Source organism: Halichoeres trimaculatus, unplaced genomic scaffold (assembly GCF_033239565.1).
Source record: "Halichoeres trimaculatus isolate MK-OKI-2021-1 unplaced genomic scaffold, fHalTri1.1 fHalTri1_scaffold_1, whole genome shotgun sequence".
Lineage (NCBI taxonomy): Eukaryota > Metazoa > Chordata > Actinopteri > Labriformes > Labridae > Halichoeres > Halichoeres trimaculatus.
Window position 1 is genome coordinate 20,915,588 of NW_027437179.1, and position 26,772 is coordinate 20,942,359.

Below are 26,772 nucleotides of genomic sequence, written 5' to 3' on the forward strand. Positions count from 1 at the left end.
GTGTTTGAATGTAAGCTACTTAAAATAAGATTCTATGTTTAATTTAACAAGTATACTTAATTCATGAGCAATAAAACCTCCAGTAGGCTTCACTTTGTGGCCAATATTAACCACAATCTATGGTATTAACCTTTGACAAGACCGTGTTCACTTCTATAGTCCTGTTATTTTAATCACTGTTCCCCTCTTGTTTTGATTTATTTTAGACCACTATTACACAAAGTGCAGGTGTAAATAGTACTTCAAAATCTTAAAGACCTAATATAAATCTACCATAAGCAGTCCCTTTGCTACAAAAAAGCAGGCAGAAACTTAAGGCGGCACCAGATTTATTAGTAAACAGTCGTGTGATGCACCTGGATGGAGAGGGCTGCAGAAGAAAAGGATCGTTTTAGTTGCAGGATGCGTTGTTAAATATGCTGGACCAAACTAATTACCCTCTGTTCTCCCAGTGTGGTCTATGAAGCGGACAATTTGCGCTGTATTTCTTCAGCCTTGACCTCCTGCTGAGGGCCAGTCTCCTGGTGGCAGCTGGTCAGGATCCTGCTGAGCTTTGCATCCCACACATGCAGACAGTGGGAGCCTCCAGTGCTGCCACATCAGACTCCTCTTCAGACGTAGACCAGTGTAATGGTGCAGTGGGTGCTTACATAGACAGAGTGTTATTTTTCCTGAAATAATTAATGATTCACAACAACAGAGCTTAATGATACCCTGCCAACTTGTCAGGTGACATGTTGGTCAAAAAGGCATGACTGTCCCAGTTTGCTCTAATATCAAAGTGACTCATTAAGAAGCATAAAGATTATGTTTATCACAGAAATCTCACAACTAAATCCCAAAGTGTGTTCCTGATGGGCCAAAACACACAAAATCACATAATATATATAATGGTCCTTGAGAATTCAATTCAGGTGCAGTCATTTTCTAGCAATTTGATGTAAACATTTTAGTTTTAGTGTTTCAATACTTGTTCAGCTTTATGCACAGAATATGATCTGCTCTGAGAGTATTTTTTGGAATTACTGTCTAAGGAGGAATTGTGTAGTAGAATCATTATTATCAAACCAACAGCAGTGTTAAAAATAAAGCTTTTAGCATTATCCGTGTCAGTCAACTAGTAACAATAACCAGATATAGTCTTATTTTAATGTAATAACACTGTAATGTAACATGATAGCTGAGCAACTTTGACGGTTACATCGGGTCTTAACCTGAGTTGTGTTTCTTTCTTCTGTAACAGTGCCTGTGTCAGAAAAAAGTAACACTCGATGTAGACTATGACTGTAGTGCTACTCACTCATCAGACCCCAAATTTTGTCCCTTGTGAACCAGCAACTGGTCGCCACAGGAGGGTGCTCCTCATCTCCACCTCTCAAATTTGTCTCACTTGAACCAAGGCCTGCTTTGTACGATCTAACCGGGGGCTAAAAACATGGTTGTTGAAAGAGCTTATTGTTGGAGATTTTCCCCTCATAACCCTAAAATCTACAGCGTACAGCAGCATTTTGTCCCGGGGACCCAGTTTGGGGAATGTAGTTATGTATGTGTATGTGTGTTATAAAGAGACAGAGAGCTGTAGTCCGAAGGGTTTCAACCAGAGAAGTAGATCTTAGATTTAAGTACAGAGGCTATCTTTGTTGTAAGTTCAGCGGAGGGAGCAAGTGAACTAATCAAGAGTGGACATCAGTGTTGTTGTGCGTCCTATCAAACAGGGTCCTGGAGTTCAACAGATTTAGTTTCTTCACCAAAAGAACATGCAGACGTACAAAGGGTCTTTATTGGCTAAAAAGAAAGCAGTTTTGGTCCTTTGTTGATTGCTCCAGGCAAGCAGATCATGATGAAAAGTCCTCACTTCCTCACATTAAGCTAAGAGGAAGGAACAAGTGGGATAAAGCTTACAGTATGGTCTCATGTGCATAGTCTGAGAGTCTGAAGGGATGACGTGTGTGAAAGGAGCTCTATCTAACCACTCCCCTGTGAGGAAGAAGAGAGCAAGACAGGGCTGAGAAGAAGCCAAAGGAAAGGGGAAGGGCCTGACATCAACAAGCCAAAACAGCTGCCCCTTCTCCCCTGTGGAGAGACAGCAAGAGGAGCCTGATGGAGCTGGAGAGAGCACAGGAGAGGGGAGAAGACTGGAGGGTCTGTGAGAGAGTAGAAGGAAAGAGCACCGTGCAAGGCATCTGACGGTCTGTAGAGGCAAAGAGAAGTAGAAGAAGAAGGAGGTATTGGCAAGTGAAAAGGGGGAAGGGAAGAGAGGTGTATTTATGCATGCTTTCCAGCTGAGGACAGCCAGGGAGCAAGGGACAGAGGGGGGTTAAGAGAGTGCAGGCTCCGTGCTTGGTGGCACTTGTTGGACGGGGGAAGAAGGCTTGTAAGAAGAGAGGAGGGGGAGAAAAAAAGTCATCTGGGGTGGATTTCAAGGCAGGACAAGCTGTCAAAGAGAAGGGCGCAGAGGTGTGAGGAGTCGCTGGGGAAGTGAGAGCATGTCAAAGAAGGAGACGCAGGAGCATAAGGTGGCCCTTGAAAACATGAAGTGCTGAGAGGAGGAACTTTGTTGAGTGGTTTGAAAGAGTTGGGGAAACTGGAGATAGGAGGAAAAACAGACATCTGCTGGAAGTATGGGGTGCATTCACAGCAAGAGCAACAGGAGGTTGAAGAAACATGGGCTTGATACAAACCCAGGAGGGATCCCCATGAAGACAGACTCAGAGGTGCATCCTGAAATCCTACAACTTGCTGAGGTAAGTGAATGTAAACAATCTGCTCAAACACTGCAGAAATTACAGTTATCATCATACACTGTGTAAAATGTTGTTGTTGTTTTTTTATCTGAAAAATGGAGCAAAAGATCCTGATAGTAAAGCACTGACGTCCTTATTTCTTTCACGGCCATGCCATCCACATTCTTCAACATTAGGTCTTTTGACTCAGCAGAAGTTTCCCGTCTGTGTTAAAGTGATGCACACAAACTTCCCCACATACTAGTCACAGGAATAAGCCAAAGGAATCCAAAGTGTTGTCTTTACATTTCTGGATAAAATGAAAAAGAGTTCCCTCTCTGTATTTTATTGGCAGCAACTCGTGCAGCACATGCATGCACACCCAAACATAAATATGTTATCATGTCCCATTTAGAGCTGCATCAGATGCATGAATTGCATGCAAGGTAGTTGTGTTCGCAAGTTGGAGCTGGAATGAAAAGCACCTGTGTTTGAAGTTGTGTTTCCTGCTGCATGCAAAGGGGGTAGTTTAAAATAAGACACAGACAGTGGTGAAGGGACTTACTCGATCAATGTTAATCATGTCCCTCTGGGGTCGAGGTTCAAGAGGAAGTGGTATAAGTTACGGTCCAGTTCCGACTCGTCGTCTGCTTGTCTGCTGCCTCTATTTAGGAACATGTATGGATTTAGGAGCACACCACTCTGCTCTACACCTAAAGCCACCAGGGGATTTTTATAGAGACCAAAATAAAAGTGTGTGTTGCTTTAGCACCAAGGTCACACTGCAGAATTTGTGTGTTCCCACATGTCAGAGTAAATCACAATCTGGCATGCTGTATGTCATAAAGAGGAAGAATAGACTTATTGTTTTGCTTTTTTTTTTTTAAATTGACATTTGCAGAGAGGGGCAGCAAAGTGAACATTTGGATCTTGCTGGAAGGAGAACATTACTCAGATCACATGTGGCTTCAAGTCCCCTAAAGCTCCAATTGTGTGTCTGTTGGAATTTCTTTGTGTGACGCTGTGTGTTTATGTGTGTGCAGGGTCTTACCAAGCCAAATTATGATAACATGGTCCCAGCTGAATGGGTGGACTCCACAGTGGAGGGGAATGATGCAATGTGTCATAAATGAAAGCGGTCCAGGAGTCCTTAGAGTTGTTTATTAAGAGTAGTGTTTTTATAGTGCTCCTCTCTATCTCTTTCTCTCTCACACACACACGCACAAACACACACACTCTCTCTCGTGCTCTCTCTCAAACATACACTTCTTCCCGCACCTATTTTCAGCGTTTTCATGGCTGTTTAGAGGTGACACCCCCTACTCCTGCAAGTTATAAATACCCCACCAGAGCTGGAACATACGCCTGGCTTGCCACCTGCTCCTGTCCCTTTCTGATGATGATCGTGTGTGTGTGTGTGTGTGTGTGTGTGTGTGTGTGTGTGTGTGTGTGTGTTTGTGTTTGTGTTTGTGTGAGACAGAGAGTGACTCCTGCTCCCCAGCATGTCATCACTACGAAGGTGTTACTGAAAAAAAAAACACACAGACTCAGGCATTTAGTGCCAAAGGGGTGTGTCACACTGTACTGTGTATGCAAGTTCTGTGTTTCTGCGTGTGGGTGTGTGTGTGTGTGTGTGTGTGTGTGTGTGTGTGTGTGTGTGTGTTCGTGTGTGTGTGTGTGTGTGTGTGTGTGTTTCATGAATGAGCATCAGATCTGTTTCCTTCTTTTTCTTTGTAGATCTCGATGAGTTCTTGATTCAAAATATGAGTCTTTAAAGCTTCTGCTGCTGCCGTCACAGTTCACAGTAATACAAAAGAAGTGCATGCTGCCACAGTCATAAAGTAACCCTTTATGCTTGAGTTGTTGCCTGACCCTCTCCTCTTCATCTCCATGGTAGAAGCTGAAGTGCTCCGGGCGCTCTGCAGTGGTCAGAGATGCTTGTGGAATGACATAGACTTTGGCTGCAAACATTCAAACGGGGTGGGGTTCTTAAATACTGCAATGCAATACTGCAACACTGCCGATAGTCACAGGAGCCTCTGGAGACTGAGTTTACACTCAGTGTACCTCTGCTTCTGGTGTCAAAACTACCCTGAGAGGAAGTACTCAATGTAACAAGCACACGTGTAATGCAGTCCCCAATCGAGACGTCTTCAGTAAAAATCTACATTTGGAAATCTTAAAAAACTCAAAGTAATGGAACAAAAACAAATACTATTGTAGAGTTACAGTAATAATGATTCCAGGTGCCTGTTACCAAATGGAGAAATGGAGAGAGAACACGGACAGAAAAGTGTCTAGTGTTGCCCCACCATGTAAATAGACACCCCTTGGTTGCAATATCAATGAGTCACTACATTTGAGAGCAATTTTACTTCAATGCGTGTGCTTTCAAGACTGTCATCATTTAACACTGTTGCATTTGCTTCAACTTAAGTGCTTACTCATACGTTCAAGAAACAGCCTGGATAAATTTTCTAAAATAAAGCTTCTTTTTTCTTATGGTGGTGACGGGCCACTCCAGTTCTACTCTTGTCATCACTTCATTGCAGAAGTCAATACAAGCTGGTGAAAGATAGGGAAGGAAAACACCTGCAAGGTGGTCATCCTAATATTGAAACAGCTGAAACTTGACTGCATTATGTGTCATTAGTTGGCTAAGTAAGGGGCTCTACCACTAAATATCATCAGATATGAGGCAGTTGTTGCATAAAAGACGATAGCAATATTTGCATCATCTGGTAAATAGAAAACTCTCATGACACTCAACCAGTTTTCTTCCTGTATTACTCATGTCCATGTTTAAAAAGCACTTTATCCATCTATTCTGCATGTGAATCTTTCCTGCAGTACTACTGTTTTCCACCATGTGGCGCCCTGAACATATCTCATGTTTTCATTCAGATTTTAAACCTCACACAGGCATTAAAAAAGTGACATTTTGAAGGGAGTAGCATTACTGTTTGAAAATCTCACAGTAACACAGTAAGGTTTTCAAGAAATATATAAAATCTCATTCAATTCTGATAACATGTTTTCTTAAGGTGGAGTGTCTTACTGTCTGGTCAGAAAAAAACACAACGTGTCTCCTGCAGGTGATCTACTGATAGTATTTTAAAGGGACTCATTGCATAAGCCAATCATGTTTTAGCTCAAGATGCACAAGTTATGTAATAAAAATTAGAACGTAATGGCCTGAGTGGATGATGATCCTTCTATCCCTCTGCCCTTGCTTTGTCAGGTTCATGGCACATTATCTCTTTCACTAAATCCCTCCACACACACACATGCTCACATCAAAACACACTCAGAGACCCAGATTCAGTGACTGCAGCCCATGCCACTGTTTACAGGGTTTACTGTTCATTTCAGCAGCAGGGGACACATGTCAATAGTCCAGAGTTCCTCTGTCGCTTTCATTTTACAGTCAATACATACAGCATAGTGCTAGTGTGCCCTAGCTCTGCCTGTAAACCACAATCCAGGTCAGTGAAACAAGAAAACACTGCATCTTTTTTAAACAGGACTCATTTTTAAAGTAATTTACATCATAAAAATGAAGTCATTACATAACAGATTCTTTACCTTGGTGAACCACAGCCAACAACAGTTTGAGCACCTCTGACCTCACAGGGCATCACCATCAGGAAATCAAAACACTACTCATGAGAATGATCGCACACAATCTGGCATTTCTCATAACAGGTAGTTAAAATCTTTATCATGTTTCTGAGCTCTGTATAACACTGGCTTAGCTTGGGTTGCCTTCTGTAAACACAATAAATAAACAAAGACACAGCCGGCCTGGGTTAGACATGCACAGCGGGAGAGATCTTAGATAGGAGGGATCTGACATTTTCTCATTTACTACAAATTGTCAACTTTGAACACAAAATGTTCATTAATTGCCATATCCTGCCAACTGACAGGAATCATTGTGTTAATGATACAATCTCCACCTGTCAGTGCTCATGTGTTTTCATTTTTACTTAACTTTAATAAACCAAATAAAAACAGTTTTGACAGAATGATAAATGTTTTCAGTATTTGATTTTATTCAGGGCTGAAATGTTTAGTAAGAGTGAATTTGCTGCATTTTCTCTCACATTATGTAATCACACACATGAGTGAGGTAGGGCTACATGAAACATTGATTACACATTCCCAGTCGTAAAGGATTAAGTCTGTTCATGCTCCACTTCAGACACACAGCTGTTCTATAATGGATTATGGTTAATAGAAAGACTTTCCCTCAACTCACAGCTCATGTGTATTAATACAAGAGATGCAGGTGTTGGTTAGTGTGTGGGAGGGTGAGGGCAAACCTCCACCTTCCACTTTAACTCAATGCTGCAACTGTTTGGAAAAACCCAGGAATTGGAGGGAGGAGAGAAATATGTCAAGCTGTGTAGGTAATGTAAAAACACCAGTGTGTGCAAGCGGGCTGTCCTTTACTGCGTCCAGACATCAAAATAGGGTAAACAACAACTCCTTCCTTTTTTTTTTTTTTTTTTTTTTTTTTTTTTTTAGTTCCCCACCCCTTTCCTCAAGGAAAAATCCAATGGTTTGATGTGCTTCACATGCTGTCAGAAGGTATTGCTTTGGTGGGGCACTACCTTTACAGAAAACAGGCAGTCTACATTGGGGCTGATACCTAAGTACCAGTTTATGATAACAAAGCAATGTGTATTTTTCATTTGGGATGGTACAAAAAGATGCATTTTTTATTTTTATTTGTTTATTGGTGTCCATTATTTATGTTTTATTTTATGTTAGAATTTTTATGTAGCTCACTTCATTTGGATCATTTTAGGTAAATTAAATCTTTAAACAATTGGCACTTTAGCTAAAGAGATCTGATTTTGTTTGTTTGTTTTTTGTTTGTTTGTTTTTTTCTTGTAGTTTGTTTTTTTTCATGTGTTTATTTTTATTAGGTCAGATTGACCATTGTCTCCCCCTTTGGTTGCTCATGTCATGTGTTTACACAGCTGCCATGACAGTCCTCTGTGGTAGCAGAGTACTGTTGCAGCAATTGTAGTGATCTTTAATTAAGATGGAGAGACTTCAGCAGCTTCCACAGGAGTAAGAGAGAGGCTAGACAAAAAATGTCAACACCAGCATGACTGTGAGTTTTGCCTTTTTTTTTTTTTTTTACTTCTATGTATTCATCTATTTATTTGTTTGTTTGTTTGGAGGGGCTTGAAAACCTGTTGGAAGTTTGGTTGAATGCTAAATTTCTGTATTTGGCAAATCTATTGTCTGAAAATCATTTAGGCATTTTGTTGTTGTTGTAAAACGTTCAAGATCATTTTAACAATGTACTGTGTTAGTACTACATGAGGCAAATGGCCTTTGAACTGGTTGTTTGTGTGACAACAAAATCTGATCTAGTACATATCTTTAGGCTAACAATGCTAGCTGTGGGCTGTGATGCGTTACCAATACTTTTTGCTTAATGCTTTTTTTTCTCATGGTATCATGCTCACAGTGAAAATACTAGGATGACTTTATTCATCAGCTGCAGTTCTGACAGTCTAAGTTTAAAGCATTAGCATGCTAGCTCACATTAGCAATAACCAGAAGCATAGCCACGGCAAAGAAGTGCCATTATCTCTGAGATAAAAGAATACTGACGAAGTTCAGCACAATTAGCATTTTTTTTCTTGATGCCCAAAGTTAAACAACTCAACTAGGTTCATTTGCAAAATCCTCTGGATTATTTATTTATTTATTTATCTATTATTATTTATTTATTTATTTTTGCATTGTACAAGTACATATCAGTAATTATAGGCCATTGAGTCCAAAGTATGGAGAGACCAGTACCTTTAGGTTTTCACTGACACTAGCATGGCTAAAAGTAGCAATTCTATAAGAGACTTAAAAGAAAAACCCAGGTTTAATCCATAGACTGTATATTTAAATAAGTTAGCTAACTATCTCAAAGAAGCAGAAATCAATGGGAAGCAACTCCAACAACTTTCTTTACAGTCTGTTGAGCCTGAACTTGCTTACATGTGGAATTTGGGGGAATTTGAAATAAAGCCTTGGCTCGTTCCATAGAGTGGCTTCTTCTTGGTTTGCAAAGTTAATATGAGCCTGTGAATAGTGTTTGCAGTTGGTTTTCCAAGACAGTTTATGCCTGAATGATCATTAGCCATTCAAAGAATCAAGATTTTAAGTGTTTGTCATGAAGAGTGAAGAAGCATATTTCCCTTAACAACAAGAAACTTCCTTTGATATCTTCAATAAACATTTATAAATTGAGGCTGAAAAATATACAGTAGATGTAAAATTAAAAAAAAATGTATGGACTGTGAAATGAAGATGCTCCTGTGTAGATGTAGCAAATCCCTTGCCACTGAGTTGAATAGCTAACCAGGTGTTGTTGTGAGGTATTTAAAATAAAGTCCTTTCAATTTCTGTAACTGTAGTTACTGTGTAGCCTTGGCTGCACCAGTGCAGTATATCAGCATCCATAGTGGCTATCTTTTGGCTCCACTTCTCAGAGTTGAAATGAAGACTAATTGTTTATTATAAACACAGTAAGTGGTTTACAGTAAAGTACAAACCTAAAGAAAACCAACAGCTTTAGAGAAAATGTGAGTAAATCACTGAACTATGAGTCTGTTTATTCAGTTACATTATCTGTGACCACAAAGCACATTAAATGGGGTTAGCTGCATCATCATCTTAGCTGACTGAGACAGAATTAGGACAAGTTAGAAGACAAGACAACAGGATGCCTCTAAACGCAGCGTGATGTGACAGGTGCTTTGATACAGGAGGCTGAATATACGGCAGGTAGGGCATCAGTGCTCATGCTGGTGTGTCACTGGGCCAGCTTACATCTGTTCTGACAGCAGCACAGAGCCAGCGACCATCCACTGCTTCAGAGGAGACTAACCTGAGAGGAAATGCCTTAAGAGACATGAAATGTTAAAGCATAACATGTCACAACCACAAAACGGGTGAAGCGTGCATTTATGTGATGTCCATTCCTTCACAACCACTCACCACTTTTGTTTACTTGGCGTCACAGTGATCGGATTTGACCCTTTTGTGTGTCTGCAGCTCGCCAAAGCTGGGAGCCACATCTTCACAGAGAAGAGCTTCAAGAGGAAACAAGTATGTGACGTGTGCAAGCAGAACATCAGCAACCCAGGGGCATTCTGCAAAGGTGAGTTCATGTCTCAGAAAGGTCAGACTGCAGACCCAAAGCAACAAGACTGACAAACACCTAGTCCTGACATTGATGAGCTCACCCTGACTGTCCTCCAGTGTCTCTGTCAAAGCTGGCTGTCAGACTAAATCATGTCCCTCTTCTCTGTGTGCTCCTCTCTGTGTGCAGAGTGCAAGGTGGCAGTTCACAAGACATGTGAAGTCAAGGTAAGCTACATGTTTCTCCACTGAATTCATCACAAATTTAACACTTTGCTACATTTACAACCTGAAGGAAACATGCTTCTGTGTCAGCACTGTGTCAGGTCTTCCTATGTTTATTCACTGTTGGTCCTAAGTGGAGGTAGTCATGTGTACTGACCTACATCTCCGGTATAAGATGGCCTCTCTGAACTGCAAACATTCAGGTTCTACAAGTAATCAAGCCCCAGATTACAGCGCAAATTGAAGAATTTGTTTTGATTAAAAATAATACTTTACACCAATTTTAAATCTTACTGGCATCGTCTTTAAAAAGATCTCCTGGGCTGATCTGAGGGGGGCAGCAGTGAGCTTTGAGTCGTCTCCATGGGGGTCAGAAAAAGGAGAACGTGTCAAAAGGCATCACTGCTCAGAGAGTTGAAACATTGCTGTGAGGATTATTTCACATTTGTTCTGGGGCTTGAAACAAAGCATCCCCCTCTCTTTTAAAGGGATTTTTCTTTTACTGCCACTTTTCTGGCAAACAATCATTCTGTGTTTGCAGCAATAGCATCAGGGCTCTGTGGCTGTCACCTCTGACTCTCCATACTTTTGATATGTCATATACAGAGTTGAGCTTATGTTTGGGTGGTTAGTGTTGTTTGGTGTTTGAAATATGGTTGAAAATATAATATTTTTATATCTCAGTCACTGCAAATTCAGATGTAAAAGAAATAGCATGCATAGGCACCACTATGCCAAACTGTTTAAGTTCTCATCCCATGTGTTGGGGCTGCAGTGTTCACTGGTTCAACTCATAGTCACAATCCTTTGCTCTGCTCTTTCCTCCCCATCCTCTTGTACAATAAGGCCAAAAATACCAAGAGGAACCTTGCTTGTAAATAACTTCCAATGCAAACACAAAAATAACACTTTAAATAAGAATAAGAAATGACCTTGAAGAAATAAATGATAGGATCAGGCACACAGGCCAGCTCACACATTCATGAGTCTGATGCACACAGGAAGAAGCTTTAAATGGCATATTTTATTTAAAGAGTGAGAGACCTGTGTACAGCTAGAGTTTAAGTGTCCAAGGTTAGTTGTATTTCTGTGCTCACTCTTATCAGTTTTTTTGGAAGGGTTGATTTGTAAGTTACTCTTAACACCAAACCATTTTAGCATTACAATGATGCTAAATTGCAGAGCATTTTCCTGCATTGCATCAGTGATGACTGTGAGGTGTGCAGAGTCAAAGTGAAATTGCTTCCTGCCATCCTTTTGCACTTGCTTCAGCAGCAGCCACCTCGGCTCCTCTGACCTCCCAGCTCACAGCAGCTCACAGCAGCTCAGCATCACCCCACTGAGTGACCTTACAGTAACTGTGCCACTGTGCCTCACCGTCTCACTGCTAAACCAAACGGGAACAAAATAGCACATTTGCACCACCACGTTTAGTCTGCAGCTCTTCAGGTCAGCACAAATCCTGTAGGATTTATGACTGAAGGGGGGGCAAAATGTGCCCTTCTATCCCCTCTTTTTCCACACACACATGCACCGTAATATTGTACGACTGGGCACTACCAGCTGTTGTGCCTTAGCAGCATGCATCAAAAGAGGATTACTATTTTTGTCATACTCGTCCCCCTGGTCACCACGGCGATAGCCAAAAACAACTCACTGTGGCGGCTACAGTAGAGGCAGGCGCTGTGGTGACCGAAGTGGACATCTTCACACTGGATGATGATCAATGTGGAGAGGAGAAGTCTGAGCGGGTAAATATAGCAAATAACCAGAGTGCCGTAGATGCCTGCCAGTGAGTGATCTGTCGGGGGACACAAATAAGTGAGAGGCAGCTGGGGAGGCAGATTGTGTGTGTGTGTGTGTGTGTGTGTGTGTGTGTGTGTGTGTGTGTGTGTGTGTGTGTGTGTGTGTGTGTGTGTGTGTGTGTGTGTGTGTGTGTGTGTGTGTGTATAACAAGTCCCATTTGGGGGTATTCATAAATAAAGGGGGGAACATTAGGTCAAGGCTACAAATTGCTGTCTGCCTCATGTCACGCTATGCTCTCACTGTATCATGGGGGCTTTATGTGCATCTCCTATGTCAACACATTGCTCTCTTTCTTTTTTACTTTTTTTCATCTCTTGCATCTCACTGTCGTCATCTGTCTCTTACCATCAGTCTGTTTGAGATCTCCTTGTCCTGATGCTTTGTTGTACCTTTAACTTCCCCCTCCACCTCAGTGACATTTTTTCTTTTCCTTCATGCATCAAATGCTTTTATCACTAACTCTATCATTCTCTTATCATTCATCACTTAAGTTAGATTTCACAGCAGCATCTGTCTGTATTTCCATCTATTTCTGCCTCTTTATTCTGCGTCCTGTCTTATCTCTCTCTGGTCACTGCACATCAGCACCCCGTGCCTCTGCAGGACTGCCCTCTGTCTGCATGTGTCGCACTGTGTGTACGAGTGCACGTGCAAAGGGAAAGTGCTCTCACAGTGGCGCACTTTATGTTCTCTGTGCCTATGACAGAGACAGAGCGGGAAGGGGGAAAGCTGTGCTGCATGTGCTACTGGCACAGTGGGACAGTGTGTTGTTGTGGAGGAGGAAGGGAGGGAGCTGGTGAGTGAGAGAGCAAGCAGAGAGCTTGTACGAGAGGAGGAGAGACAGAGAGGGAGAGGGGTGGTTTGTGTATCCCACTTTACAGACCGGACTGCTCAGAGTCAGAGGGAGACACAGGAGCTGCTTGTTGAGAGGTAAAACACGTTTTGTGCTGTATTTACTTTGCACTGGCTGATGGTTTACTTATAATCATGCAGTTTTCATCTACTTTGTAAATCTTTCTTTTTCACTGAGCAGCAGTTTTACAACCCTCCAGCCTCTTCACAGTGTTTGTTCTGCTAATGCAGCATGTGATTGTGCATATTACTCCATTAAAGCTGTAAGTCAGAGCCCTCCTGCTTTGCCAAGAAAGAGGATTCCATTTACAGTGATTAAGGCAAGTGCAGGAACGAAGCTGAGACCCCTGCTGTGACCTACAAAAAAATACTGAGATTTTAATTTTTAATACTAGAGAGTGAAAGTATAAGATTTATTTTTTAATGACTTGGTGATCTCTTTAAGTGCAGGTTGTTCAGAAGTATAGAAACTGTGCATGAACCCTGTGCTCCACGCTCCTTTATATGCTTGGTTGGAGAATAGATTAGTGTGAGTGTGTGTTGATTCATAGGCATCTGCCCTCTTCTATGTTTGCATTTTTGTGTGTGTACATCATGTGTACATCAAAACTTTTCTTACTATTAATTTCATCCAGACCTCAATAACGTGGGTAGCATATGCATCTGTATTTGATCTAGTAACATTGCACATTCCCATATTACCTCTGCTGACTTCAACACTGTTTATTGTCATACATTTTGCATCGTGAGCAAAGACAAGTTCCATGACCATAGGACACCTGACAGAGACAAACCACCAGTCAGCTGTCCTAACATCATCTGATACATCCTAATGTTGCGTAGTGAAACACAGCTGTTCTGTTAATGTTTAATTCTGATTTATGGATTGAAACAGATATCATGATAATATGATGCACCCTCTGCTTATGCAAGTGATTGTTATGCATTAAAATGCGAACCATTTGCCTGATTAGTGTTTGAAGATGAAGAATGGATGTTCAAAGCTGCATGCAATTTTTTTTTTCATACACTCATAGGATTCAAGTTGTCCTCATTTGGGCTGATTTGTTGCTTCAGCTTATGTTGCTGAGAAATTTTTTTTGGTTCTCACAAATCAGGTATCTGTGCAACTTGGCAACAAGTGTGATGTTTTTCTTTTCCTGTTGTCTTACCAGAGGATACACATTGTCTAGGGGTAGCACTGAGAAGGTGAAAAAAAGCAAAGTTGATCAAAAGAGAGAACTCAGCAGGAGAGTGCATTTAGCCATCAATGTAGGTAGTTAGTCCTGTCGTTAGCATATATGTTACTTGATTAAGTCACTGACGTATGGTTGAAAGCTGTAGCTTTTTGTCACCACTGATGACATCATACACAGTGTATAAACAATTAACATGGCTAATTTAATGTGACTGCTTAGCTTATCAGTACCTCAGCTTGTATTACAGGTAACACTCACACATAACCCATGCGGACAGTGTTTACATTTACCTAGTGCTTTTAATTTCCTGAGAGCTCAAGCTAAATGATAAGCGCACAGCAAGTCTTGAATAATATTCCAGGAGTTACAAAGCTCTTATTTTGGCGGGGACATGAAAATGTCCTTTGAGCTTAGAAGGTATTTAGCTTAGAAATCACAAGCTGGGTGGGTGTAGAGACTCAGTGGCGATAAATGTGTGAGTTATTTGTTGCTAAATGCTTCAGGAAAAGCACCAAAGACTAAATTCAAATGCCTGACATCAGGATGCAGTCACATGAGACACAGCTGCACAGATCCATTACCAGATCTATTAAAATGTCACTGCTGCTTCAGCCAGAATGGCAAGTGGACTTGTGAGATGACTGACGGACAATTAGACAAAGTGAACCTTAAAGTATCATGGTTGTGAGGGATGTGTGGTCTAAAATAAGGAGCTCTATCAAAATAGCTCAGTAAAATCTCACTGCTCTGTCACTGGTCAACATGTTCAGCTGTTGACATCTCTCACATCCATCGCTCACTCTCCCTTTCTGCCTTTGTCTGTTTACCCTCTGTCTTTCTGCCTTCTTATTTTGTTCATGCCCTTTTCACTCTGTCTAAGCTCCCTCTATATCTCAGCTCCCAGGACAATTTTTTTGCTCTCAACCCTCATCTGTGCTTCCTCTTGTTCTCTTCTTCTCAAAGGCCGGTTGCATTTAGTGCCTCGCCCCAGCAATGTGTGATGCTTATCCTGGTGTCCTCTGTCATCTGATGTTGTTTATTCAGAGCAAGGGGATGTACTTGTATCTCACGACAGGGATGATTGTTGTTATCCTGTCCTCAAGCACTAGAGAAAGAGAGGGAGAAAGTTAGATTGCAGTAAAAGTGGCATACTGTAGGGGGTAGGAAAAACAGAAAATGAGGGATCAAAGATGGGAGAAAAACAGGAAAACAAAGAGTGATAATGACAGAAGAGAGGGAATGTCATACTTTCACATTAAGCCTTTTAAATCACAGCCACTCCTAAATTTGCCCTCTGGTAGTTTTGCTGAAATGTTAACAGTCTGCCCCCAAAAAACTGAAGCCTCAGGGGTTTATTTTAGCTCTTTGGGCTTTTCTGTGAAACTAAAGACCTTGGAATAAGCGCTGGTTATTTTGCTTTCCAGTTTCAAACAGGAAGACTTACTCATTTCTCCCTCTTTGGACTGTGATGTCAGATCTGGGGTGCCTGTCAGAATAAAACTCGCTCCTCCTGGATTGCAAACTGACGCCTGCGTCTCAAACACTCACATGTATCTGCAGCTTTCTTCAAACTGACTCAGCTGCTCCGGCATAACTGTGTTGGATTTCCTGTCTTTTGGAAAAGGAGTGATGATTCATTATGTGGCAGTGAAACCTTTTTGAGATACATGCCACAGTAAATCTGTCGTGCAGAGGCTTCACAGCAAGGAGCTCTTAAGAAGTTTGGGTGTAGATTAATGTAGATTAATTCTGATTAATCCGTCAAATCTTTAGTTTAATCAGATAGAATGTATATGTCAGAAACCTGCCATTTCCTACACGCCAAGGAAGAGCCAATGTGCCACTGTCATTTTGGTTCAATCAAGCTAAAGTTAAAGCTTAAGCTAAACAAAACATTAAGACTAGCCTGCGGGCAAAATCCACCTGTGGGCTTTTATAAAGTTTAACATCTTAATGATAAAGACAGAGGCTGAAAGATGGTGTCTTTAAATTTCAGACACATTCTTTATCTTCACCTCCCATGTGGTAAGCTTAGCTAGCCTAGCTAGATAGCTTTTTATCCTGAGTTAAAAATTGTTGACTTAAGTGGCTTTATCTTTTCTTTCTAGTGTAGCACCTTGGTTTGAAGTTTGTTTCATGTCTTAGTTTGCAGTTTATCTTATTTTTACAGTCACACACCAAAAACTTCAAACAAAAACTTAAAATTATTATACTCCAGGACTGTGGGTTAGAAAGATCATGGGACAATTTTAGCTGTACATCATGATGTATTTAATGACCATTCACCAATGTAGGACAAAAGCACAACAAACCAATGTGACCTTGACATCACTGTCAAAACAATATATAACATATAATTCTAGTTTTTAATTGCTGGGGCTGCTGTTGCTGTCATTTCTGTTATTTGGAGGTTTTAACTTTAAATTTCCAAAATTATAATTTAATATTTGGGAGGATATGTATTCCTGCCTAAAAAGAGGGAGGTGATGATATTGACACTGCTTCCACATCTGTCTGATCAAGCAGCTGGTTAGCTTAGCTTAGCTTGGCATAAAATCTGGAAAAGGGGGGCAAACAGCTTGCCTGGCTCCTTTAATCCCCTACCAGCACCTCCAACTGATAATGTATTATTGATTTTCTTTAGGGGGGTCATAGCCCGACCATCTTTCCACCCATATGCTTTTGAGTCTTTTTGGTGAGTTAACCATTAGCTAGCTGTATCTTCTCAAAAACTGCAGACAGTACATACCTTTGTGACGAACACTAGGAGGGACAGTAGGATATAGTTCCCTTAATACCCCCCAAAAAGACAAAGATGAATAAGAAAAACAGAAAAATCTTTGTGTTTGCCACTTTTGCTTGAAGAATGAATAAAACTTTTACTTGATAAACAAGCCAAAGTGAACCATTAAATAGACCAGGCATCCAGTCCACAAACAGTCGGCCAGTCCCTGAGGGCGTCGTTGAGTGCTGTCATTGGCACCTCACTAAATGCGAGCTGATGAACAAGACAAACTGAACCAGATGGTTCCTTTCCCTGTGGCTCCAGTGTACAGTCCACATGCATTAATGAAGAGCCTGAGGCTGGCAGCTACCAAAGACACGTGTTTACACTATGCATGTGCGTGTGTACGAGTGTGTGTGTGTTTTGTATGTGCTTGTGTACATGTGAACCTAGGTTGACCAGCTCTGACATCCTGTTGCAAATTGTTTCCTGTTGACTCTGCTGTCTTCTCTCTCTGACTTCATGTGGCATGTTTCTCTTTTCTGTACTTAACTCCATCCTTGTCTTGTTTTTTTTTTTTTGTGTGTGTGTATGTGCATGTTTTATGTTTATGTGCGGGTGTAAATGTGTAAGCTGAGTCTGTCTCCTACTGTTCCTTCCTGGAGCCGACCACTTTATCCACTTAACCACTGTTATTAAGCCTATTAACAGACAGGTTAACCCCTATGGCTAAATCTCTGTGTTTTTGTACTTCCTACTTCAGGTTTTATAACATGTTAGCAATTCATCTTTGTTCATCTACAAAAGCAGAGTATGGAGAACACTGACTTCCTCATGAGGAATGTGAGAAAACTGTTTGTTATTGAAAGAAATGGATATTACAGAAATCGCATCAATCAATCAATACTTCAGGACAATAAAAACTAACAGAAGAGGTTATTGTCTGTGTTTCTGGGATCTGCCTGACAGTAACCACATGATGATGAAATTATCTTGTCATACCAACAGCAGCATATTGAGATGCATTTTCTCTGCCACGCACTAACCAATCATCATGCCTTTTACCTCAGCAATTTTCACTCATGCCCGTTCTTCCCTGGATCACATGTCTGCTCATCTTTCAGTTCTCAGTCAGTTTTAGCCTCCTGAGACCCAGTAATTCATTTTGTGCATATGAGTATCCAAGGGATGTTTTGAAAACTCTATAATGTATCACAGTAAAACTCTTTCACCATGTCGAGAACATCCTGGCCTTACCCAGTGGCATGCTGTTTGATGTAATTTGTCATTCACAAGAGTTCTACTTTTTCAAAGTGACTGCCAAGCATGTTGTTGAAATGTTTTGGAATATGCTATGAAAAATAGCTTTCAATGTAGTTTTAGCCAATATGCACCAAAGATCATCCCCATGACAGTCAAACGTTTTTGATGTCCTTTTACATGGACATTGGTACTGAATATACTTTTCCCCGACATTCAGAGTACTACGGATGACAAGAAGTCAAGAAGAAGAGCAATTTTTTTGCCCTAGATTGAGGGTGTAAGCTGAGTGTAGTTTCAGACAGTTATTCTATTTAAAAATATTCATTTGGTTTGTGGTGACTCAGTTTAAGTGGTATTATGGATGGCACTACCATGTGGAAAATCTACAACTTTGGCTTTAAAAGTCTCTAACTGACAAAGGTCCAGCTGGTGTGACTAAAAATACAATAATGAAACATAGAAGATTTTACATATGTCCATGAAAGACTCATGTACATAAAGTGTACTCACTTCATTGAGGTTAGGTTTGTGATTTGGTCATTCCTTCACCTACAGAGGAATAAATATTTCTATGTACTTTGATGTATACAATGTACACACTAAGCATAAATCAGACTGCCATAAGATGTAAAATATTACAGTATAACCAGAAATGTGAAAAGTAAGGTCTGCAGGAGTTTTTTGTTTACTTATTAGTGAACACAACATTCAAACTGGGCTCCTCGTCCCTGGATCAGTGCCAGCAGTAGCGAACACCCACTGCCCGACTGGAGCTACATGAACACACTTGCCAACCCAGTGACAACCTGTAGCATTGCATTTCTGTGTGGGAGAACCATGCCATGCCCTGCTGTGCCTCACTTGGCATGCTAGTACAAGCTAATCAATGGTATTTGACACATACCTGGTTAGCAAAAAGCCAACTCGCATCCGCTTTGTCCCAGGCTGCTCTCCAAGTGCCTGAAAGCGAATGAAAGTCAAGAAAAGCCTCAGCCTGATTTAGGAAAAAGCTTTATCTGTTTAGTGTTTTGTTTCACTTCGGATGTGTTTTTCTTTTTCTGTGCTCGGTCCGCTATTGGAGCCACTCAGGAAAGAGTCTCCCACTCGTTATCAGCACGCAAAGACACTTGTGCACTAGGGGCACTGTGATTGGCTGAGGTATCCATGCTTACTCTACGCCCAGAAACATCTTAATACAGGCAGGGGAGATGGTTGAGCCAGACACTGACACACATAGAGGCCCATAGGAGACGATTAAGCAGGACTATTCCAGTAAATTATTATCATCAAAATTATTCCAGTTGTTTTTTTTTTTGAGGAAAATCCTGCAGACTTTACCTTTAACATGTTCCAAGTTAACTCTCTTTTTTCAGTCCTGATGCAGAACAGCTTTACTCTGATACTGATGCTATTTTTTAGAACGGGCCATTTTTAATAAGTTTACAGACATGTTCAAGAATTTCTACATCATATGTAGCAAGATATAGCAGTTTGAAAATTTGCAGATTTAGTATAACATCCAGAATTGTTACTTGTACCCTTGTTAAAAGGGGAGAAAGCATAATACCCTTTCTTTAAATCAATATCTACCTAGCTAAGATTGTGTCTCAGCATCAATCATCACCACGTTTCTCCTGGTAAGATACTTCTGGTGAGTTCCTCTCAGTTGTTAGTTGTGTCGGTTGTAGATCACTGTGATTGTCAAGCATTTGACTCCTTAACCTGTTGTCTGATGCCTGTCAGCGCTGGCTGACACTCAGCCTCAGAGGGCAGCTCAGCTGTCAGTCAGCCTTATGGGATAGTTCATGGGTCAAAAGTTGACAGTGTGTCACCTGTCATGGTTTATGGTCACAGCTTATGGTTGTTGCTGTTACATTTTTCAGCTTGTCTCCTTCATCTTGTTTGGTAAGCTGTGCTGCATTTCTTTCACGTTATCACTGTTGCATATCTATGTGATTTGCATTTTTTTTTTTTTTTTAATGGCATCTATGATTCCAGTCAAGACCCATCAGGTTAAACTTCTTTCCTCATCATGAAGAACAAAAAATTGAAAAAAAGGTCAGAAACTTTTTCATGGCTATTTGTAGAGTATTGTGGTTGTTTAAATGACCTCAGCTCTCTTCGCTCTGTTTCTGTGTATACGTGTGTCTGGGATTTTGGCAAGTTGCTGTTGGCTTGCCAGCAGAGAACCAGGACTGCACGCCACATGTCAAGTCTTCCTCCAGTGAACTAGAGCTATCTCTCCTCCCCCTTCTTCAAAACCATCAGTCATTTTGATAGAGTAGCTGTGATTACACTTAGGACAGTAAATACAACAATGAATAGGGATAAGTTTATACAAGGTTATTAAGAGTGGAGGTGTGTTGAGAAAAGTTGTCTCTAAGTGTGTGTGTGTGTGTGTGTGTGTGTGTGTGTGTGTGTGTGTGTGTGTGTGTGTGTGTGTGTGTGTGTGTGTGTGTGTGTGTGTGTGTGTGTGTGTGTTTGTGTGTGTGTGTTACCAACCCATCATGTGAAACAGTCAAATCCATGTGGACAGCCTTTTCCTCAAACCAGCTGCTGCAAACTGCAGAAAGGAAAGTGAGAATAAATGTGCTATCCTCTCCATCAGCTCTTCATCCCTCCTCTTCATCCCCTCATCCTTTCATCCCTTCATCTGCACTGCTGGAGAGGAACCAAGAGCATTAAAGCTAGCACATGACTAGGCGTGTGTAGCTTCATTCTCGATGTGTCTATGTGTCCATATGCTTGTGTTCAAAATTAAACATGTGCTTCCCATTTTTTCCAGGTAACTCCTACCTGTGCCTCAACACCAGACCTGGTATGTGTGTGTTTACTTGTATTGTAAGGACATAGTTTCATGTCACACAAACAACATCAACACAGAGTGATGATCGCTTGTTTTTTTCCTTTTGTGTTTGTCTCTCAGCAAAGCTCCACTAAATCCACACCACAGAAGAAGAGAGGCTCCCTTCCAAGGTACAGAAAAGCCTGAATGCCTCACTACCCATCAGATAATAGAACGGATACACAGACATAGCTTAACGCTCGAATAAACCCAAAAACCCTTGAGTTATGACTTTCTGGAGCCTGTTTCAGCTGTAAAGCAGCACTAACACAATAAATCTTTAAAATTTCCAGGAGTAAAAGTGTGGAAAAAGTGATGGAGCAAGTGATGGAGCGCCACTATGACTTTGACCTCACCTACATCACAGAGAGGATCATCTCTGTCTTCTTCTTGCCGGACCTGGAGGAGCAGCGGTACCGAAGAAACCTACAGGAGGTTGCCTCCATGCTGAAGTCCAAGCACCAAGACAAATTCTTGGTAGGTTCTTAGACAGGATCCATAAAAGATAAAAACATGCTATAAATTAACACCTTTAAAGACAGAGCAGTTGTGAGAGTAAGATTTTGGTCATGTGTGGCTCAACAAAGAGGAACTTCCTTAAAGCTAGTTTAACCGCCGCAATCTCTGCTGCATCTGCTGCCTTTGTAAATGTATCTTTGTCTATGTTTATTGTTCAGTTTGGGGTTGAGATTTGTAACAACTGGGTATGTCTTTCCTTTTTCCAGCTGTTGAATTTATCAGAGAAGAGACATGACATCACCAGACTTAACCCAAAGGTACATGCATTTAAAACTAAAGCTGAAAACCAATCTTTGCTGTTGTTACTGAGACACAATAAAGCTATTAATCTATTATTGATGTTTGCTCTTTTATGTGTCACTCATTGAATAACTATTCAACACATCTTTCTTTCCCTGCGGCTCAGGTGCAGGACTTTGGCTGGCCTGATCTTCATGCCCCGCCTCTGGACCGAATCTGTGCTGTGTGCAAAGCCATGGAGACCTGGCTGACTGCTGAACCCCTCAATGTGGTGGTTCTCCATTGCAAGGTCTGTGCCACCTGAACCCACATGATCCGTCTTTGTTTTTAAAAGTGAAAAGCAGATGAGAGAGAAACATAAAGTTGCTTTACAGTCACTTTGATCTGGGTTCTGACAGGGAAACAAAGGGAAGACAGGGGTCATCGTGGCGGCCTACATGCACTACAGCAAGATATCAGCCCGGTAATCTGCATTACTTTTGATGTGACAAGGTGCTCAATATGCCAACATGTGAAGATTAATGATGTAGTGTGTATTGAATTGGCAGCTACCATCAAAGTAATTCAATCAAGAAAAAGCGATCTGAACCTCACAAACTGCCAGTGTGATGCATTTCTTGTATACTGAAAATATACTGAAGGGTCCAATCATTATTCAGAACACTGGTCTCTCCATCATTTTGTCCACAGCTGTATTTTTCCACCATCAAGGCGATCAAGGTGATTTTAAGCAGTGCATAGGGCTTGGTGATATATAAATATATATATATATATATATATATATATATATATATATATATATATATATATATATATATATATATATATATATATATATATATATATGCTGCATTATGTCTTTGACGGAGCTACGGAGCTAAAGTTCACATATTCACAGGTTCCCAATTTAAGTTGCTTCTTTTGTCCAAATACCAGGCCTGTAGGCACACCTTTTCATTTTATTTTGAGAAAATCATTACTTTAAATTGCAAATATTCAAATCAGAGGCCAAACATGGGCACTTTTTGGTTTTCTTCTTGAACTTTGACTATTATCCAAAATGTTGAGAAAGGCTGTGAAACCACTATTGTTTAATCACGATTAATCAGACAATTACCTTTAGTAAACTGAAAATGAATCTTGTTTTTTTCATATCTTCTTAAAATTTTGTAAAAGCTGTTTTGTTCAAGTGATTATTATTTATAATTATTATCATTATTACTCCTATCAACATTAGGGAAGACAAACATGATTACTCCTTTTTATATGATTTTTTGTTTTGAAAACTTTGGGATAAGTAGCTGCATTGATTCATTTATTTTATTCACTTGTCTAGTAATTAGTTTCATTAGCTGTCAGAGAAAATTGAGTTTTCTCACACACAGATTAGAACCATAAAGTTTGTTGCATGACTTCATACTGCGGTGTTATTGACATACAGTGAATTTGTCCACAGAGCAGACCAGGCTCTCACTACCCTGGCCATGAGGAAGTTCTGTGAAGACAAAGTCTCCTCCTCCTTACAGCCCTCTCAGAACAGGTACAACGCCTTCTATTTGTTTGTATTTCTTCCTCTGCTTCATGTTTCCACTGGTGTTGCTGCTCTGATCACATATTTTCCTCACCACTCCTCTTCAGGTACATTTACTACTTTGGCGGTTTATTGTCAGGCACCATCAAAATGAACAGCAGCCCTCTGTTCCTCCACCAGATCCTCATTCCATCATTACCAAACTTCCAGGCTGGCGGAGGTCAGTCTCACAGAGATTATAGTGTCTCTCATTGCAAGAGCTTAATTTTCATTTTGTATTATAGTAAGAAATGTATAAAATGTTAATGCATTGTTCTGTTTTAAAGGCTTTTACCCTTTCCTGAAAATCTACCAGTCTCTGCAGCTGGTCTACACCTCGGGTGTCTAGTGAGTATGAAAATATTACACGAACAGATCCTTTTTTTTCTACTCACAGATGTTGTCTATACTCACCAGTCTGTGTTTAGATGTAGCACAGTCTGTGCTTATGTTAAGGTTATTGTTATTTACCTCAGTTTTACCCAACTGAAACATGTTTGGACTGGTTTTATGTATGTTTTAAGGCAGTCTGCTGTTGTGCTATTTTGTGTGTGTGTGTGTGTGTGTGTGTGTGTGTGTGTGTGTGTGTGTGTGTGTGTGTGTGTGTGTGTGTGTGTGTGTGTGTGTGTGTGTGTGTGTGTGTGTGTGTGTGTGTGTGCGTGTGCGTCTCCAGTGACCCCCAGAGCTCCAGGGCGAGGAAGCTGTGTGTGACTTTGGAGCCAGCACTGCTTTTGAAGGGGGACATTATGGTGAGAAATAGCTTATCAACAACTGTAAAACTAACTCAAAACCTTGTTTTTCACTGAAAATAAAATTCATTTTCACACCCTAAGTACATCACTGAAATAACTTCAAAACTTTTGTGTTTTATTCCTGCAGTCAAAGACTTCCGTTCCTAATACTAGACTGCTGCCTTTGATGCACTTTTGAGCTGCTGCCTTTGAAAAATGCTAGAGTATTTTTAAACCACTTAAGCTACAAATCCTCTGTGGACTATGAAAATGCGTGCTGATTATTTTCTCGCGCTGTCTTGCATGTCTCCTTGAGATGGTTAAAAGGCTTCAGAGCCCTGAGAGATCAAGATATATGAAAGACTAGATATTCAACTTCATAGAGCACAAAACAAAGCAGATGAAATGTATAACTTCTCATGCCTTGCATCATGAGACTCTCCTTGTATTTGAACATTGCTCTGCACTACCTGTAACCTCCTCCTTAGGTGAAATGCTACCACCGGCGAAGTCAGGCAGCAGAGAGGGAGGTGGTGTTTAGAGTCCAGTACCACACCTGCACTGTCCATGGAGCCCAGCTGTGGTTTGGCAAGACTGAATTGGATGTAGCGTGCACAGGTATTAAAAACAGAGGCTGTTTGGTTTCTCTGTGTCTTTCTGTATAAGAATGAGTATTTTTCTGTCATTAAGTCATATCAGAGAAGTGAAAGGTGATGGGTTTAGTTATACTTAAGAAGAAGACCAACTTATTCTTCAGATTGTTGTTGTGTTTGTGTGTATCTTGAGGCAGATACTGAACGACAGTGTCACTTAGGATGAAATGTTGCACGGCAAAGTAAGCAGCAGTCTCATGACAATTGCTCTAAGTGCCTCAAACTGATGCATGCATATAACATTGTGTAATATTGTACACATCCGTGAATGAAAGTAGACAGTAAATTATTTTTAGTACTTATCTAAGGAGTATTATGCTCTGTCTCCTTTACAAAGAGTGACAGCTTCTTTATTTCAGTATCCTTATTTATTCACTTTGGTATTTCCACTTCAAAGACAACTCTTATTTGACTGTAATTTTTTCATCAGTCTCTTCAGTTATTTTTGTCATTGCCTTAATACTTGTCTTTTTTGTAGATGACAGGTTCCCTCCTGATGCTACAGTCGAATTTATCTTCTCCAATGGGCCGGAAAAAATGAAGGGTGATTTTTATCAGCTGTCTGTCACCGCATCATTTGGTGTATTTAGTACACCTGTGATCCCTGTCTTTGCATTTCCAATGATCTTTATAAAAAATTCTGCCTTTTTAGGTGGAGAATACCACAAAAACGATGCTCTCATCAAGGTCGACTTCAACACATCAGACCCTGTGGTCAGGTGGGATTCTTATGAGAACTTCAACCTTCATCATCAGGACAGCTTGGAAAGTAAGAAATACATCAACCCTCACCCAAACACACATGTAAAAAAAAAACTCATACATGAGCAGTGTTAAATCAAACACTGTTTCTTTTACTTTCTTCCAGATATCTGTCATACAAGAGGCCCTCTGGATGGCAGCTTGTACGCCCAGGTGAGGAAGCGGCGTGGGCCTGCCTCAATCTCCTCAGCACCGACCAATGGATGCCTCACAAGCAGCCCAACAGTCAAACCACCTCCAAGCCCACCCCAGCCTCTCACCTACACCCCTGACTCCAAACGCTCCTCAGTCCCTTCTGATCTCCTGGATGACATTAGAAGCTGCCCAGAGAGGGAGAACACTAAATCTTCTTTGGTAAAAGCAGACAGGGAAGACGGGGCAAAGGAGAAAACAAGAGGGAAAGAAAAAGACAGAGAGACTGCCATTTTGGATGATGGAGATCCATCGAGTCCTGGGGGCGTGAGGAGGGAGCACTTCTGCTGTGGTCGAGTGGGTACAAAGTGTGGTGAAGGTGGATGGGAGAGGGAAAGAGAGCCCTGCCTCTCTAATGGTCGATGTCTCGGCCTTTGCAACAGCATTAAAAAACACCCAAAGAGCCAAACTCTGCCGGCCTTACCATCCAAATCTATGTCCATGCCTCCTCATTTAGCACACATGGAACTCTGCCATCGACATAGCTCTCACCCTTTACCAGAGTTACCCTGGGAGCGCCCACCCCCACCTCTGCCCTGTTTCCATAGGCCTTACTACCCATACTCCAGCCCTGAACACGCCCACCCCCACAGCCACACCCTCCCAGCCTCAAACCGACTCTGCACTGGGGAGGAGTGTCACCTCTTCCATTACCCTGGCCACAGTCCAGCCCCTCATCTCTCCCATCAATCGCTGCCCTCCAGCCCCTACAGGGAAATGTTCTTTGGCTCTCCAGCGCCGCCATCTGGTTGCTCCTGTCGAGACTGCTCCACCAGGAGAGAGCACCAGTCAGCTCCAGTTAGAACATTCCACCCACTGCATTTGGACCAGTTAGAAAACCCTCACTGGTCTAAAGGGGCAGGGGGACAACAAACCAGAGAAGCACCCCCGCTATGGGAAAGCGAGAATCCATGGGAGTTGGGGAGAGAGGCGGAAATCTGGCACTGCAAACCTGCCATGCCAGCCTTTCGTGTCTGCCATTCCCCTTTGGATCACAGTCCAAACCCAGAGCATCCTAGATTCGCTATAAGTCCCCACCAGAGCTACCCAAGTCCCCAGTCTCTGGTGGAAGTTCGGGATGGAGCCAGCAGTGGTTACCACACCCCTTCACAGCCCCGCCACTCCTGTCCCTGCTCCTCCTATCAGTCATCCCCAGCTGAAAGCCACGAGAGCCGTGGATACGCATCAGGGTACCAATCTGAATCAGCTTCACCTCTGCCTGCTAGCAGCCCTTCTCCTGGGAGAGGCAGGCTACCCGAGACCCCAACTGGATCCAAAGACCGGCAGCAAACTGAGCACCTTAAAG

The 26,772-nt window shown here is 41.4% G+C and overlaps 1 protein-coding gene across 4 annotated transcripts in view; it reads left to right on the top strand.

Annotated features, from left to right (window-relative positions):
* The first annotated feature begins 2,107 nt into the window (after positions 1 to 2,107).
* The window catches only part of LOC141790900 (tensin-2-like), a 30,259-nt gene continuing 5,594 nt past the window's right edge, over positions 2,108 to 26,772 (top strand). The window contains exons 1-17 of one of the 4 annotated variants that reach the window (XM_074671065.1): positions 2,108 to 2,744; positions 9,798 to 9,903; positions 10,075 to 10,112; positions 20,740 to 20,772; positions 20,881 to 20,930; positions 21,093 to 21,276; positions 21,525 to 21,575; positions 21,725 to 21,847; positions 21,957 to 22,021; positions 23,015 to 23,098; positions 23,197 to 23,309; positions 23,416 to 23,476; positions 23,802 to 23,877; positions 24,348 to 24,477; positions 24,991 to 25,056; positions 25,165 to 25,281; positions 25,381 to 26,772. In XM_074671065.1, the coding sequence (XP_074527166.1) occupies positions 2,622 to 2,744; positions 9,798 to 9,903; positions 10,075 to 10,112; positions 20,740 to 20,772; positions 20,881 to 20,930; positions 21,093 to 21,276; positions 21,525 to 21,575; positions 21,725 to 21,847; positions 21,957 to 22,021; positions 23,015 to 23,098; positions 23,197 to 23,309; positions 23,416 to 23,476; positions 23,802 to 23,877; positions 24,348 to 24,477; positions 24,991 to 25,056; positions 25,165 to 25,281; positions 25,381 to 26,772 (2,812 nt within the window). In that variant the 5' untranslated portion in view covers positions 2,108 to 2,621. Of the gene's footprint in view, positions 2,745 to 7,717; positions 7,849 to 9,797; positions 9,904 to 10,074; positions 10,113 to 12,741; positions 12,846 to 20,739; positions 20,773 to 20,880; positions 20,931 to 21,092; positions 21,277 to 21,524; positions 21,576 to 21,724; positions 21,848 to 21,956; positions 22,022 to 23,014; positions 23,099 to 23,196; positions 23,310 to 23,415; positions 23,477 to 23,801; positions 23,878 to 24,347; positions 24,478 to 24,990; positions 25,057 to 25,164; positions 25,282 to 25,380 lie in introns of those variants that run through there. The other 3 variants (XM_074671057.1, XM_074671072.1, XM_074671081.1) reach the window with 3 other exon arrangements.